Raw genomic sequence first — 15,306 nt, forward strand, 5'->3', positions numbered from 1 at the left:
TGTTGACCTGTTGCAGCAGCTGATCAGCGAAATGACAACTTATTTGGAGACAGCCAAGCCGTACGAAAGAAGCGTCTTTCAATCTTATACCGAGAAATATTCCTTATTCTATGTAATATCGATTATGTGGCTTTATGGATCAGGGTTGATGTTAAACATAGGGCCCTTTTTCATATCACAACTTTTCCCGATCAATACCGAATATCCGTTCCCAGTTGATGGCGAGCCTGTAAGGAGCATAATCTACCTAGTTCAAAGTTTAAGTATTTTTCAGTGCGCCAGCCAAGTGATTGTCAATGTATTGTCTGCGTTGTTAGTGTTGTTCGCTGCAGCACGTTTCGAAATACTGTCTATCGACTTGCGTCACGCGAAGGATATCAATACCCTGATCCAATGCCTGAAGAAGTATTCCGATACGAAAAGGTATGGACATGTTACAAAAGATTTGATTTCGAACTACTCGAGTAACTATGCTATGACTATCACTTCTCAGCTATGCCCAGAAAGTGGTCAACGTTGTTCAGTACATAGCCCTGATGGCAATACTACTAAGCTGTTCTTCGTTTATAGTTTTTGCCTTTTTCCTAATAGGAGTAAGTATTACTTAGTAGCCAAAGATCCGAATAGAAACTTTAATAATTAAATTTTCATGAACAGCGACAGCCACTGACAGTGAAGGTGCAGTTCATGTGTCTAACTGGGTGTACATTACTGGAGGCCTTCATGTGTGCTTTGCCTGCTGACCAATTGATGGATATGGTGGGTTGCTTTTTAGTGCTATTTTTTTAGATTCTCAATTGTCTTTGAACAAACCTTGGTAATTGCCAGAGCCAAAATTTTATGGATGGTGTATACGAGTCGACGTGGTACGAAGGATCTCTGGAGTTGCAGAAGCTTGTGCTGAACATGATGATCCCTCAGAAGCCTTTGATCATCAGCTTCACAGGCATTGTTCCTGTTTTGTCATTGAACTATTATTGCTCGGTAGGTACATAGTTATACAATGTGCTCAACTATAGGTGATACTATAGCAGTGATACTATAATGAACCTACTTAGCGTTACGTTTCTGGAACTGAATGTTGCAGTATGTGTCGAATGCATTCTCCATATTTGCAACGATGCGTATTATAATTGGTGATGACGACCAAAGTTGAGCACACCAATCTGGACAGTCTTCGTATTTCCTTAGTTACAGTATGAAACGATTATGTTAACTCTAGTTACGTATTTGAATCCTACAATAAACACACTCCGCTTCACTTTGTTCAGTTAATCTTCAGTCTCTAAATTTGTTGGTACAAGTCACTTGTGTAACATTGTTTTCTTTCAGTGTATGCAATTTTCATCTTTTTTGGACTTTAGCCAATTGTTCGTGCAGCATAAAATAATATTTTGAGGTTATCTTCCAGTAGTGACGAACATTTAACGAATAAAGCCTTGCAAACATACAACGAGAATTAACTGGATTTTTATTCTGCTTTTTAGTTACTTTTAATATTTGTTAAAGTACACAAAATAACACTGTACATTATAAAAACTCTGAAGGAATAATAACTACGATATTAACATTGTTTTATTTGTACGTTTTAAAAAAAAACAATACTTAATGAAACCTAGCAATAAATTACAATTAGTGCTACCTATGCTGCTCTTATTGTAACCGATGCTTTATACATTAACTTAATAACAATTATGTTAATTACCTAGTCGCATCTAATTCCTATCGACAAATCGAAAACGAAGAGGTCTATTGGGTACATTTACCATCATAAAACTGCTCTTGATGTCTGCGTAATCGTATTCGATTCTGAACTGACGTACAAGCTAAAAATCGTCAAATGGAAAGTTGATTAAAAAATAAATACATGATTATTTAAACTGAGATACCTTCGCGGTCAGCATCATCATCTCTGTTTCGGCCATGTTCTTCCCCAAGCACGACCTTGTTCCATAACCGAAAGGAAGGCAGCTGAAATCATTATACTCCTTTGAGAAACTCGTCAACCACCTTTCTGGACGGAACTTGTCAGGATCCTCGAAGTTCTCCTCGCGTTGGGCTGTGATCTGGTTTGCCATTATCACAAACGTCTACAGAAATTAGGAATATTAAACACATATTATCAGTTTTTTGAAGAAATAATCTTCTATCGCTGCTATTTTACTCACTCCTTTGGGTATCGTGTATCCATGAAGCGATATCGTCCTGGGCAGGAGTCTGGTAAAGTATGGGAACGCAGGACGTAACCTAGAAATTATATTATTAATCAACTTCTTGCATTTCCAGATGTGTAATTAATTGTTCTTGATCAAATGACTACCTCAGGCTCTCCTGCAGACAGGCCTTCAGGTACTGCATTTTTTGCAATGCACTCTCTGTTAAGGGAGCATCTTTGCCTGGCCAAACTGACACCACTTCGTCGTAGAGCTTCTGCTGAATTCGCGGATTCTTTGCCAAGAAGTACAACAAGAACGACTCACAGTTTGCCACCTGGAAAGGAAGAAGTACCACAGTTCCATAAGAATTTCTTTACCATTTTTGAACTTCTCAAAAACTGGTTCAGTCTATTTCTGTTATCCTAGTACGTGGGTGGTAGCTAACTTCTAAAGAACTGGGAGGAACAAAAATTAGGAACTCATTTGTGGTCTGCAGTTACCGCTTGTACACCCAGAATTATCATGTCCATCAACAGCGTGCAGATGTCGTCTGGCTGGATTCCGTTAGTCAGAAGGAACTTTTCCAAAACTGGCGAACTATCATCTGGCCTTGTGCTCTTCCCTGTGAGAGACTGGGTTCGAAGGTTGCTTTGAGCATTTCTGACGTATTTTCCTATGACTCTGTGAAAACAGTCGGGAGATTTAGTTGATGTAAAAAGTGAAATCTCTTCAGTGAAAATGGTCATGTACCCATCGAGGACGTCGCAGGCTTTGAAAAGCTTCTTGGCGAATGGTGTGAGGAAGAACCGCCAGACCTGGAAGCCAGTTTCGCAGCGACTCATGTATTTGTGGGCAACCATGAGAGCACTGGTGATCCTCGTCGGTTCAGACGAGGAACTGTAGCCTGCTGATTCTAGGAATCCAAGGTGTTTATTGAACGTCAGAGTGCTGAAACACTCCATGGCCCAGCGGATCATGTCCTCGTGAAAATTGGCAGGGACCTAGAATCCAAGATGTAAAATTCGATTTTGCCTTGATTCTTGAGACAAATGGGACCAGTATTGCCAGATACAGGGACAAAATGACTTCCAGTGACGTCATAGAGTGGAAAAGTGGGGGTACCACACGGTATCTGACTGCATTGCCTGTGGTGCCCCCACTCTTCTAACATATGACGTCACTGGAAAACATTTTGTCCCGTTATTTAGCAATACTGAATGGAGCATTCTTTGGTGCTTTCACCAAGTGTGTAAATTAATTCTATCTTTCAGGAATGCATTCAAATATAATTGATATGTTTTGAAAACCGTTAAAAGGCGGGAAAATATTTGAATTTAAAATACTTATGCATGAGTTAATCTAAGGCAGCGAGTTAATTGATATAGTTAATATTTGAAATTTGACGCACTTCATCTTGTCTGTTCCGTATCTTGTATATCCTACTAACAAGCTCATCGCAGACAAAATCAACCCTGTCAATGAAAGTGGAAGCCATCTGATTGAACTCTTGTTCCACTTTTTCCCTCACCTCGAGCCACTCAGAGCCCTGCCTGAATAATTATTTGTGAATTAAGCTTCTTTAATACAGGGTGTTTAAAAAATAATGGTACAAGCAAAAGAAATATGTGGATAAAAACTTTATTATCATATACTAACAACGAATAAGGACCAGCGAGTCGATATTTCCGATGTTTCAAGCGATAGTGCTGCAGGATGTCGATGCCACTGCGAATGGGCGAGTCACCTTCCTGCTTGAGGACTTCCGCTATGTGTTCAGGCCTGTATCAACAATTAAATTAACAAAAATTCTGAGAACCTCTCACAAAGAACACCAAAACAAAATTTTACCTATGAATCATAACGATATCCCCAGCAAGGGGCCCATTCACCCTCACGATACAACCATATTCATTAAACAAATACTTCAATGGCGTCACGTTTCGATTCCACGAGAGTCGCCCTACAAACATACAAAACTCAATGTACTAACATATTCAAGAGTCTTCATTAAAATTGCATTCAAATTATGTTTAATAATTTCCCACTGATTTCCTATCAACCTGTACATTCCACTTCCCCTTATACCCACATCCCTTGAAATTGAGGAACCCGAAGAGCCAAAAGCACTATGTTCAAAAAACCAATATCTCTGGTTGGAAAATTTTGGTCAATAAAATTTCAGCTATAAATTGCATTTCGAAGTGTTTTAACAACCGAGGAACGAGGATCTTCGGGTTTCGACCTATTGGGAGTTCAACAGATCGTACCCTGGGTGAACCTGTTGACTAGCACACTGGAAAACAGTTGCGTACCCAGGAGCGGCACGTATTTCCAATACTTCTCCCAGATCTTCAGTACAGCTGGGCCAGGAACCTCCTCGAAGGGCAGTGGGCTCTTGTCTACGGTGATCTGGGGCTCGATTCTGGATGGGGACACCTCGAAAGTGCTCGAAGAGACCTCTGTGACGGCTGGGTCCAGCAGAGGAATGGCACCAGCGCGTGACAAGGGTTCGTTGACGACGCTGGCTGCTTGGCTCTGAGCCATGGAGGCAGCTGAAGCTACGAAATTTTTTAATTTTTTATTCTAGAATTATCATTCGGCAAAATGTCAGGACTCAAGGGAAACTAAGTCGAATTTTGGCTTTAATTTTGCACTGTTTTTGATATTTAAAGTTACAATTTCAGCATGTTAAGGATTTTTGTTGGGGTACTTGAAGGATTATTTGGTATGGTGTGCTTTTTTGAAAAGTTTACTCACAGATTATGCTGGAAGCATTTAGATTAAAGCCTTTCTGGCCCTCGTTTCCAACCAGAGGCTTGGCCGCTTTCATCACCGAGCATTTTCGAGAGAACGATGGAATTTTCGGTAGCAAACGTTGCATTCTGACTACAATTCAATATTTTTCACGAATTCTATCGACAAAAATAATAGTTTTCGATATCTGAATATTTTATCGATAACAGCTAACAGTCAATTGCCATGACAGCTAACAAAAAAAAAATTGAATTTCGGGTTTCATATGTCGCGAGGTTTCGATATATCGAAAAGATATCGCTCGTGAAGAATTGCAGATTAATTACTACGACTTATTTTACATTAATAAATAAAACACCTAATGTATTATATTTTTCACGTCAACTTCGATCTCAATGTCTTCTTTCTCTATTACCATGTTTCTTGAATTATTTTTTATTAATTTCCTAAGTTATTCTTTTTTCAAATCAGAATTAGTTAGAAGTGTTATCACTTTCGTCAATTTTAAAATCACAATTTTAAAATATCCCTCGAGTGCAAGTTTTCTGAATTTCCAGTATTAAAATTATGGGAAAAAATTCAGTATTTAATTTTTTTACAAGAATGATATTGGAAGAATTAATAAGTAGAAAATACTTTTTAATAACAAAATTATTAGCTTTTATTCTTTCAAATGAAGCTTACTCTAAGCTTCAGGGACACCAGGAGCTCTTCATAACTTCTGAGTTTCTCTTTGCGCTAAATAATTTCAAACCTAAGCACGACAATTGTCCCCTGAATCGCAGGATCCCGTTGCTCGTGCTTGGTTAACAAAGCGAGGAAATCGTCGCGCCTCAAATCTGTAGCAGGAATGCTAGAACCAGCAGGGTGGAAAGGAGCAATTAACATCCACTCCAAGAAGTACCGATTTTCAGTTCTGAAGCTACCTTCGTTCTGAAATGATGAAGAAATCCCTCTGTGTGCTCTTCTGTGTCTCCACTGTGGCCATTTTCACATCCACTTTGGCTGAAAAAAGCGATGGTGAGTTGCAGGGGTCCAAATTCGTATCACTTTGCACACGTATCGCTTGCCTTAGGTGTTTTTGATAAAATAAAAGTGGGATTGGAGTATGCGACAAATTACTTGGAGGCTGCCAAAGATATTGCTGACTTGGTGGCGAAAAGTTTGGGCAGCAAGCAACACCAAAGAGGAGGGGAAGCTAGTGATGCGAAGGAAAAAGGAAATTTTGGCCCTTCTAATATTGTGTCAGCGTTCTTCCGCCTGATTGGACTGAATTCGCAGAAGGTTACTGCCATCGCTGTTAACAGTGTAATATTTCTCGCGCAAATGGTAAGTCACTAGGAATTAGTGAAATATAAATTGAGATCTTATGAGTTTCTATCATTTGTATGTACAGATAAGTTCATTGTTCGAATTAAAACCACCGAAAGGGAACATCGCGAGGAGTCTGGACGACGTCGATGGCACCCTCTCGTGGAATCCAACGAAACTAATAATCGACAGTCAAAACGAGAGGGTGAGCGTCGAATCAAAGACCTCACAAAAGACAGAAAGAATCTTCGAAACGATTCAAGCAAAACCAAAAATTAAATTAAAGTGGTAGGACTACAAAAATTGTTAAATAACATTGTCTTTCAGATTCAAAGACTGGTCGAGCAAGCGCAAGATGAACGACTGTCCAATCAACTGGTCGAAAGAGTGGACGATATTGACTCAGCCTGTATAAGATTGCTACTGTGCAAGACGTCGCCAGTGATAAAAGCTGCACAGAATTTCCTGAAGAATAAGACTCATGGGAAGACCCACAGAATGACTTCGTGGCTGCCCAGTAGGGACGAGTTCGAGGAAAATAGCGATCACTGCGAAAACACACACGTGGATTGCAATTTATTTTCCTAATCGAAGTTATTAAATCAATCTCCAATTAACTTCATCTTTTGTGAATTGAATTTAAACGTTAGAGTGATTCAGAAATTCGAATAAATTTGAAAGTATTATTTTTATTTTATTTTATAATTAATTAATTTGATATGAGATACAAACAGAAGAAAAAGGTACAAAGGAAATTAAAATTAAAATTAAAAAGATATTAAAAAACGCAGAGTAGTTTACGTTAGAAGGTGTAGAAGAAAAATTATAATATACGTTTGTACTTCGAGAAATATTACAAGTAAAAATATACATACCGTTCAGTTTTCTTCATGAAAAATTGACTGCCCTAGGTGCAGGAATCCACGCCATAGTACTTCCTCTTTTCCATTTAATGATAGTTCAGCCTTTCGCATTTCTCGCTCGTTCCACCTCAAGAATAACGCACAGTGTTTTCCACATTTTCCCCCATATCCTCTCTTTAAAGGAATTACAGAAAACACTCCGCGATAAACAACGAAGGTTGCATGGATTCTACGAACGCGAGAAGCGTGTCGTATTCTCACGAAGGGATAAAATAATTATAACCAACAGGTTACCGTGATTACACTACCCAGGAGCTGGGCCATTACTTATTCATTTAATCTTCGATTCGATGAAGTGTGCGATGGGAACTGCAGCATGACTTCAAAGCGATATCGCGAGGGTTTTCGTTCGACGAAGGAAAATCGATTGAAGAAACGAGGTTACATTTTCGAGAGAATTCATTCCTAAAATGACCAAATAGAACCCTACGAATCTTCAGAACAGCTCTCTGGTGAAATTAATTTCAGTCGTAGCGTGCATATTGATTTGGCCAGCATGGGGTTCATCGTGACGCCAGAGAGAGCCATCTGGTTCACCAAGCTCACCGTTACGCTGACCCGCACCTGGCCACCTCCACTGAAGGCCACCAAACGTCAGATTCTGTTCTCTAATGTGCTGTGGTACTCAGCATTCGCCAGCACCATAGGGTTACTCGTTCCTCTGCTGAGCGCAGCTTACGAATACAACAAAGATCCGATGATCCTAGGCAAGACAGTGTGCCTGTTCTCTGCAGTCGCCCAGGTGACGATCAAGATGATGATCTGTCGTCTGCAACAGCGGAGGTTCCAAGTGAGTCAGTACTTCCCTCGACGAGACACTGTGATAGTCTTCGAAATATGGGATCGTGGAATCCTTGCAGACTCTTCTGGACGAGATGGAGTGCTTCTGCAAATACGCAACGACTGAGGAGACGGCTACCCTCCAGCGTCACGTGGATAGGTACAAGTCCTACCACATCGTTTACACGTTGTGGGGCTTCCTCACCTGCATCTTTGTTATAAGCAGCCCTTTATTTTTGCCGCAAACCTTCCCTACGCATGCGAAGTATCCCTTTCCCGTGGAAGAACAGCCGCTCAAGAGCTTTATATACCTCCATCAGTCGCTAGTCGGCTTCCAGTGCTCGGGAGGCATGGCGATTGACGGTCAAGTTGCGCTTTTGTTGCGATACGTCGTGGCAAGATTCGAAATTCTGGGAATGCGACTGAGCAGAGTGCAGAATCAGCGAGAGCTCGATGACTGCATAAGGACCCATAGCCAACTTTTGAGGTGAATTATAAACTATGCAATTGTTTTTGATAAATGACAAAATTAAGTGGAACTGGTTCGGTTAAATATCGAGGGAATTGCTGAATTAGTGATTACAAATATTTTTTGACCCAAATTGCACATACATCACGTGCAAACTATGCACAAGATGGACCCAGAGGACCTTAATAAAAATTAGTAAAGTGTTCACAAAGAATCTTCCTTTTTTAAATCAATTTTTAATGATAATGAGATCGATATTGCCTCCAGCTTTCGAGTTATCGTCGTTTGAATGAAACTATAATTGTTGGCGCCTTTTTGTGGCTGTTTCGCTCACTTGGTAGAATCCCCCTCCTGGCCTAGTCCTAGTGACTGACGTATGCAGCAGACCAATGACAGCGTTTTTTAAAATTATTTACTAGTTGCAGCGTACACATTTCCTAGTCTAAAAATAGGTCATATTTCCATCCTTTGTAACTCTGGTACCAATTGAGATAGCGGTTTCAAACAAAATGCATCTTCAGAGCGATGAACTCTGGTATTGATAAAACAGTCATAACTATTGTAAAAAATTCAGGAAATTTATTATACAATTAAAACTCTCGAGTTTCAGATACTCGAAGGAAGCATGCCAAGCAGTTAGGCTTTTAGTGCTAGCGACCATAAGCACGACGAATGTAGCTGTGATTTTTGGTAGCCTAAATTTAGTTACTGTACGTACCATGGTAGCTTACTAGTTCATAAATACAGGACTGATCATTTTTCTTAATTTTGGAAAACAGAACCAGCCGCTACTCTTGAAGGTCATCTATGCTGTAGTTGTATTCAGCGCCAGTGTGGAACTCTTCATGTATGCTTGGCCAGCTGACACTCTCATCGACGTGGTAATTACTTTCATTTATAGTTTTTCGTTCATTTTGATTCAAAATTATTTTGCAGAGCGCAAGAACTGCTCAGTTCGCTTACGACACAAACTGGTACGAGAAGGACGCCAAGATGCAAAAGAAAATCCTTTACATCATCCAGAGGTCCCAAAGATTGAATAGCATTCGGTTTAATGGCATTCTGCCAAACCTTTCTATGTCTTACTACGCCACGGTAATTAGGAATCTTTGTTATCCTCGTCCATGTTGCATTTGCATTGTCACTATTATCACCTGTCTCAATTTCAGTACCTATATAGGGCCTTCTCCTACTTTACAGCGATACGCATCATGGTGGAGTCTGGACATAGTTGAAGCCTCAGAAAGAGAATTCAGTGAAATATCGATGACCATACATATATGTACACAGTGCACACGTACGTATCGAGAATACACAAACAGTTTTATGAATTGGTATGTTTCTGTCGAAGTTCCCACCTATTGTACAAGGCTGGTGAGTTGGAACCTATGTTGATACGAGAGCAAGAGGAATTAGCCAGCTGTTCTACTTGCCCTCGCTCCCACATTTGTCTCATGACAAAGGCACCGATTAGCAAATCCCACTATGACTAATTCGGCCAATAGTAAAACTTATCAGGGGAAATAACAACCAATTAGACCCACATTCTTTCCAGGTTCCAACCTACTAGCTTTATACAGTATGTACATGCTAATGACAATTTATTGCATCCAACTGGTAACAAACATTAAATCCATGCCTAACACAAAACAATTATCAGCCTGATATATTACAACTGGTTACTTCATATATGTCTGGAGTTCTATACGTACACTTATAATTATTTAAAAAATACATTGCGCTCTGATATATATGTATCAATACGTTGATCCAATGTTTGAAGAAATATCTATCATAATAAATTCTCAAACAAGAAATCTTTGATTGCTGTTGAAAATTGTTGTAAAACTGATGTAACTTACACCACATGCCAACATGTAGACGTTAAAGGAAGTGCTCATTAATATCTCTTGACACAGTACAAGTAATTCTCGAGGCAAGGAACGCGTGGTGCACACTCGATACTTCCCACAATAGTGAGCAACACCTACTGCTGTCGGCTTTGCGCGCGATGGCAGTAATTGGCAGCGGGATCGGGGAGGAAGGGTATCATTAAAGGGTTGCCGCGCCATCATCCCTCCGCAACTCCGTCAACAATTGCATTCACTATTCATCGCGTTCTTCGTGCATCTATTTGCATTGAAGTGTTCCGGTCTGAAGCTACGCGCAGTACTTCAATACATTGGAGAGCACCGCCAAGGAAGCCTCGAGGTAAGTCCTGAAAAGACCTCGTAGTGACGCAGACGTGTGCTCCTACTGCTACCAGACAGCCCATGTCTTCGTTGTGACCCTGTGTCATGTTTGGACACGTGACGCTGGGGAAGGCAATCCAGTTCACCAGACTCAGCGTAGCTCTGACATGTTGCTGGCCGACTCCTCCGACAGCGACCGAGTTCCAGGTGCTCCGTTTCAAGACCTTCAGGTGCGCAGTGATCCTTAACGCGTTCACCCTCCTCTTGCCCTTGCTCTATGCACTGTACGTGCACCGTGACGATTCCATCGAGGTTTCCAAGGCGGCATGCCTCGCCATGGCTGTCACTCAGCTGCTCTTACAGACGTTCTTCTGTATCACTCAGTACGATCGTTTTCAAGTAAGATTGAAACATCTTTACTCTTAAGCCAGACCTCGAGGAACAATAATCCTAGTAGCGCTTCCAGCGGTTGATCCACGAGATGAGCGTTTGCTGCAAGGAGGCTAATTCTTACGAGAGACATGTCTACCAAAGATACATCGACAAATACTCCACGTTCTATGGGACCTCTGCGGTGTGGTTCTACCTGACTGCGTCACTGATGGTTGTGGGAACCTTTTTCATATCTCAACCGTTTCCAACGAATGCTGAGTATCCGTTCCCAGTTAACCACGAGCCCTTGGCTACTATCATTTTCTTGCACCAGGCTCTCGTGGGTATGCAGTGCGCTGCCCACGTTTGCGTTAACATATTCGGTGCCCTTTTGCTACTCTTCGCAGCGGCGCGTTTCGAGATTCTGACGATGGAGTTGCGCAGCATAATGGATATACGTGATTTAATTAAATGTTTGAAGAAATATCATCGTGTGAAGAGGTAGGGTCTGAAGAACGAAGTGTCCTCTGGTCAGACTTGTCATATACCGGGACAAAATGTCTTCCAGTGACGTCATAGGGTGCGAGAGTGGGGGTACCACATGGTATTTGATTGCATTGCCTTCGGTAACCTCACTTTTTTGTTTTATGATGCCACTGGAAGATATTTTGTCTCGATTTATGGCAATATTCCTTCTGGTGCTTGTAACGTAAGAGCTGGCCTTTCAGATACGCGCAGGAAGTGACTAATGCTGTTCGATTTATAGCATTGATCACGATAGCGATGTGCGGTGTGGCAATCGTGCTATGTGGTATCAATTGCATCGGGGTAAGTACTGACAGAAGTCCAAATTGTTAAGACATAGTGTATGTACTATAGTACATGTACAACGAAATACATGTAACACTAAAATATTGCTTTGGTGAACAGAAGCAACCATTCATGGTCAAGGTGCAGTTTCTGTGTGTCGCTGGGACTGGGTTACTAGAGGTCTTCATGTGCGTGCTACCAGCAGATCACTTGCTAGACATTGTGAGTCCTTCTTTAATATCACATACCTCTCAACTTCACTCACTGAATGGATTTTCCTCATTGTCAGAGTAAAAACATCACACAAGAAGTCTACGAGTCCAAGTGGTACGAACAAACTTTAAAGATGCAGAGGAATGTATTGTTCATGTTGATGCCTCAGAAACCGGTCACTGTCAAAGTACGTTGCGTGATTCCAACTCTGTCTTTGAGCTACTTTTGCTCGGTATGATAATGACAGTAATAATTACGTGACAATGTCCCCAGTATTTTAAGTTGCTTACTGATATTCCATAATGTTGCAGTATATTTCGAACGTGTTTTCTTTGTTCACTGCTCTACGAATCATGGTGATGAAGCATGAAGATTATGGTTCAAATGAGAAGCTTGAGATGTGGTAGAGGTAGCTTAAGATATATTATTGATTTTACTGTTATGTAAATTGTAACATAACAAGTTTAAACTTGTTGCTGTAAAATATTTTCGACATGTACATTTCCATACCTGCCAGTTTTTCCATCCTTCACCATTTTGTGGGAGGTGCTGGAGGACAAGCCAGATCCTACACCATTCTTAAAAAGGTCCACATAATCAGAAATAATCCATAGTGGTTACTGTATGTTAAACGAGTATGATCGTGACTGAAATCGAAATTCACTCAGACTACATATTTGCAAGTACGCGTAACTTGACGATATCACATTTCCAGAATCTACGTCTGAGGGTCGATAAGGACCATAAATAAACCACCAACTTCCATGCACGGATACAGACAATATTACACTAGGTATAGTTAAATTCCATTTACTTGAAAATCTCTCCAGCAGTTCACTACGTTTCAAATATTTAACTTTTAACAGACACATACTAAGTTTTCTGGTAAGTATAGACAATTGTGTCTGAATATGAATGAAGGGAAGTACCACGGAGGCGTAGTTACTACTGTAACAGACCATAACATATTAATACAGCACCTCATGCGGGCTTAAAAGTTACTTTTCTCCCCTCCTAGCAAAGATCCCTTCCTGATTCTTGTAAGACTCTATACACTATTCATCGCTATTGTCGAAGATTCCGATACGTCAGATCACACGGACCTGTGAAGCATAGAGGAACACTCTGAGCCGTGGAATATTCCTGCAACCACTCGTTCAAGAGATAGATAGTTTCACTCATTCCTTTTTTTATTGTACTCCGTTTCACGTCGTTATGTTCAATAATCTGACGCCGGGGAAGGTGATCCTTTTCGTTCAGCGCATTGTAACGCTTACGTTCACTTGGCCGCCCCCTTCGACAGCCACCAAGTTCCAGGTGCTTCGTTTCAAGACCTTACAGCGCGTGACGATTGTCAGCGCGAGCCTGCTTCTTCTGCCACTGATTTACGCAATCTACCTGCAGCGTAATGATCTTATTGAAGTCACCAAGTCAGCCTCTCTAACGTTTAGTATCGCGAAGATTATCATACAGACTGCCTACTGCATCAAGCAATACGACAACTTGCAGGTAAAATCACTGGTATCTGCGCACAGTGCATCCATTCGACTCATGCACATCAATTAGATACTGCATACACCACTATTGCCTAACTTAATATTATCTTCTCGTCAGAAAACCGAGGAGCTAATATCACTCCCAAGAGACCCACTCGAAGTGTGAATTCCCGATTTTAAGCTTGACATGTCTGCAAAGTTTCACAAAAATCGGGAATTTATACTTCGGATAGTTCCCTTGCCAGTCGACTTGTTGCAGGGTTTGATCGGTGAAATGACAGCGTACTTGGAAACAGCGGAGCCATTCGAGCAAATCATCTTCCAACGCTACATTAACAAGTACTCCAAGTTCTATGGAGTGGCAGCCATGTGGTTCTACACAACATCGTTCACCGTCATCGTGGGAACGTTGTTCATAGCACAACCATTCCCCACACGGGCAGAATATCCCTTCGCCGTCGACTACGAGCCTATGAAGACCATCATCTTCCTTCATCAAGCGTTAGTCGGCATACAGGTGCCTGGAGGGTTATGCGTTAACGTGTACGTAGCACTGCTGGTGCTGTTCGCCTCGGCGCGTTTCGAGATACTGACGGAGGAGTTGCGTCACACCAACGATGTCCATTCTCTGGCCCAATGTTTGAAGAAGTATTACATCACGAGAAGGTATACGATGTTTGCAAGATCTGACTCCGAATTCTTCGGTGAATATGGCAAATAGCTATATTAACTCCATGGTTATGACGTCTTAGGTATGCTGAAAGAGTAATCAGCGTTGTCCAGTACATAACCCTGATCGCAATAGTCGTCAGCACTTTATCGCTGTTAATGATCGGTATCTCTCTGCTACAAGTAAGTAGTACCTAGCAGTATTGCCATATGTCGGGACATGTCTCTCAGTGACGTCATAGAGTAGAAGATTGAGTGCAGTGAAGTACCTCCACTCTTCTACTCGATGACGTCACTGGAGGACATTTTGTCGCGGGATATGGCACTGGTACCTGGTAACCGAAGCTGCGAATCAGAGAGGAGTTAATTATCTGTACTTCTATGGACAGCGACAACCAATGACAGTGAAACTGCAGCTCGTGTTTCTGGTTATGACTGCGTTATTAGAGTCCTTCATGTGCGCTTTGCCCGCTGACGAGTTGATGGAATCGGTGAGTTGCCTTTTAACATGGCTTCTTTATGTCGAGCTGTCTTTGGACGATTCTTCATACTTGTTAGAGTCAGAACGTCATGGATGGTGTATATGAATCAACGTGGTACGACAGGAGTCTGACTTTGCAGAAGAATGTGTTGTGCATGTTAATTCCTCAGAGGCCTGTAGTCATCGACTTCAAGCTCCTCAAACTTGTTTTGTCATTGAACTATTATTGCTCGGTAAGTGAATAATTATACATGTATGAAAATCAGCATGTCTTATTTGTTTGTCTCTTGATATCTTGATGTTACAGTATATCTCGAATACGTTCTCCATGTTTGCCGCACTGAGAGTCATAGTCGGCGAGGAAGATGAAATTTAAACGTAAAGCTGGACAAACTTCGAATTTGTTTACTGACAGTTTAACTTTAGTCGTTTGAATAAACGAAATATTTATCAGACATATCTATTTCCACTTCTTTTAATCAGTTTTTTTATTTCTAAACCTTAATTTACGTAGCTGATATGTGATTTATTTTTCGACGTTTATAACCACTTATTGTCAATATTCTATCATTTGTTTTGAACCACTCAATAACTTCACGAACACTTGGGTCACTTCACAAGCACTTGGTACACTTTGCAAGCACTTGTTTCAATAATTGAAATAAGTGTATCACTCTTTA

General features: G+C 41.0%; 5 protein-coding genes across 5 annotated transcripts; 4 read left to right on the top strand and 1 right to left on the bottom strand.

The window, feature by feature from the left end:
* Window positions 1–1,715: 1,715 nt before the first annotated feature.
* On the bottom strand, window positions 1,716–5,037 carry LOC143181598 (putative cytochrome P450 12a5, mitochondrial). The gene is given in 11 exon segments (XM_076382103.1): window positions 1,716–1,826; window positions 1,890–2,090; window positions 2,169–2,247; window positions 2,321–2,490; window positions 2,657–2,837; window positions 2,907–3,157; window positions 3,565–3,706; window positions 3,813–3,935; window positions 4,005–4,116; window positions 4,424–4,739; window positions 4,867–5,037. Coding segments are annotated over 11 exon segments (1,857 nt in total).
* An 811-nt stretch (window positions 5,038–5,848) lies between these two features.
* On the top strand, window positions 5,849–6,809 carry LOC143181407 (uncharacterized). Its single transcript, XM_076381789.1, has 4 exons — window positions 5,849–5,930; window positions 5,986–6,239; window positions 6,307–6,426; window positions 6,549–6,809. The coding sequence occupies exons 1-4, from the start codon at window positions 5,849–5,851 to the stop codon at window positions 6,807–6,809; spliced, it is 717 nt and encodes a 238-aa protein (XP_076237904.1).
* Window positions 6,810–7,640: 831 nt separating this feature from the next.
* Window positions 7,641–12,387, top strand: LOC143181408 (uncharacterized). The gene is made up of 19 exons (XM_076381790.1): window positions 7,641–7,934; window positions 8,005–8,411; window positions 9,004–9,103; window positions 9,173–9,274; window positions 9,330–9,488; window positions 9,563–9,623; window positions 9,684–9,815; window positions 9,868–9,897; window positions 9,949–10,010; window positions 10,054–10,101; window positions 10,208–10,235; window positions 10,313–10,439; window positions 10,554–10,604; window positions 10,681–10,984; window positions 11,052–11,458; window positions 11,686–11,785; window positions 11,888–11,989; window positions 12,057–12,212; window positions 12,292–12,387. The coding sequence occupies exons 1-19, from the start codon at window positions 7,641–7,643 to the stop codon at window positions 12,385–12,387; spliced, it is 2,766 nt and encodes a 921-aa protein (XP_076237905.1).
* Window positions 12,388–13,195: 808 nt separating this feature from the next.
* LOC143181409 (uncharacterized) lies at window positions 13,196–14,512 on the top strand. The gene is made up of 5 exons (XM_076381791.1): window positions 13,196–13,489; window positions 13,547–13,636; window positions 13,676–14,142; window positions 14,229–14,328; window positions 14,393–14,512. Exons 1-5 carry the CDS (start codon window positions 13,196–13,198, stop codon window positions 14,510–14,512), a joined length of 1,071 nt encoding a protein of 356 aa, XP_076237906.1.
* Window positions 14,513–14,572: 60 nt separating this feature from the next.
* On the top strand, window positions 14,573–15,060 carry LOC143181487 (uncharacterized). The gene is made up of 3 exons (XM_076381895.1): window positions 14,573–14,636; window positions 14,704–14,859; window positions 14,934–15,060. Exons 1-3 carry the CDS (start codon window positions 14,577–14,579, stop codon window positions 15,000–15,002), a joined length of 285 nt encoding a protein of 94 aa, XP_076238010.1. The 5' UTR covers window positions 14,573–14,576; the 3' UTR covers window positions 15,003–15,060.
* The last annotated feature ends 246 nt before the right edge of the window (window positions 15,061–15,306 follow it).

The sequence above is a fragment of the Calliopsis andreniformis genome, chromosome 7, assembly GCF_051401765.1.
Source record: "Calliopsis andreniformis isolate RMS-2024a chromosome 7, iyCalAndr_principal, whole genome shotgun sequence".
Lineage (NCBI taxonomy): Eukaryota > Metazoa > Arthropoda > Insecta > Hymenoptera > Andrenidae > Calliopsis > Calliopsis andreniformis.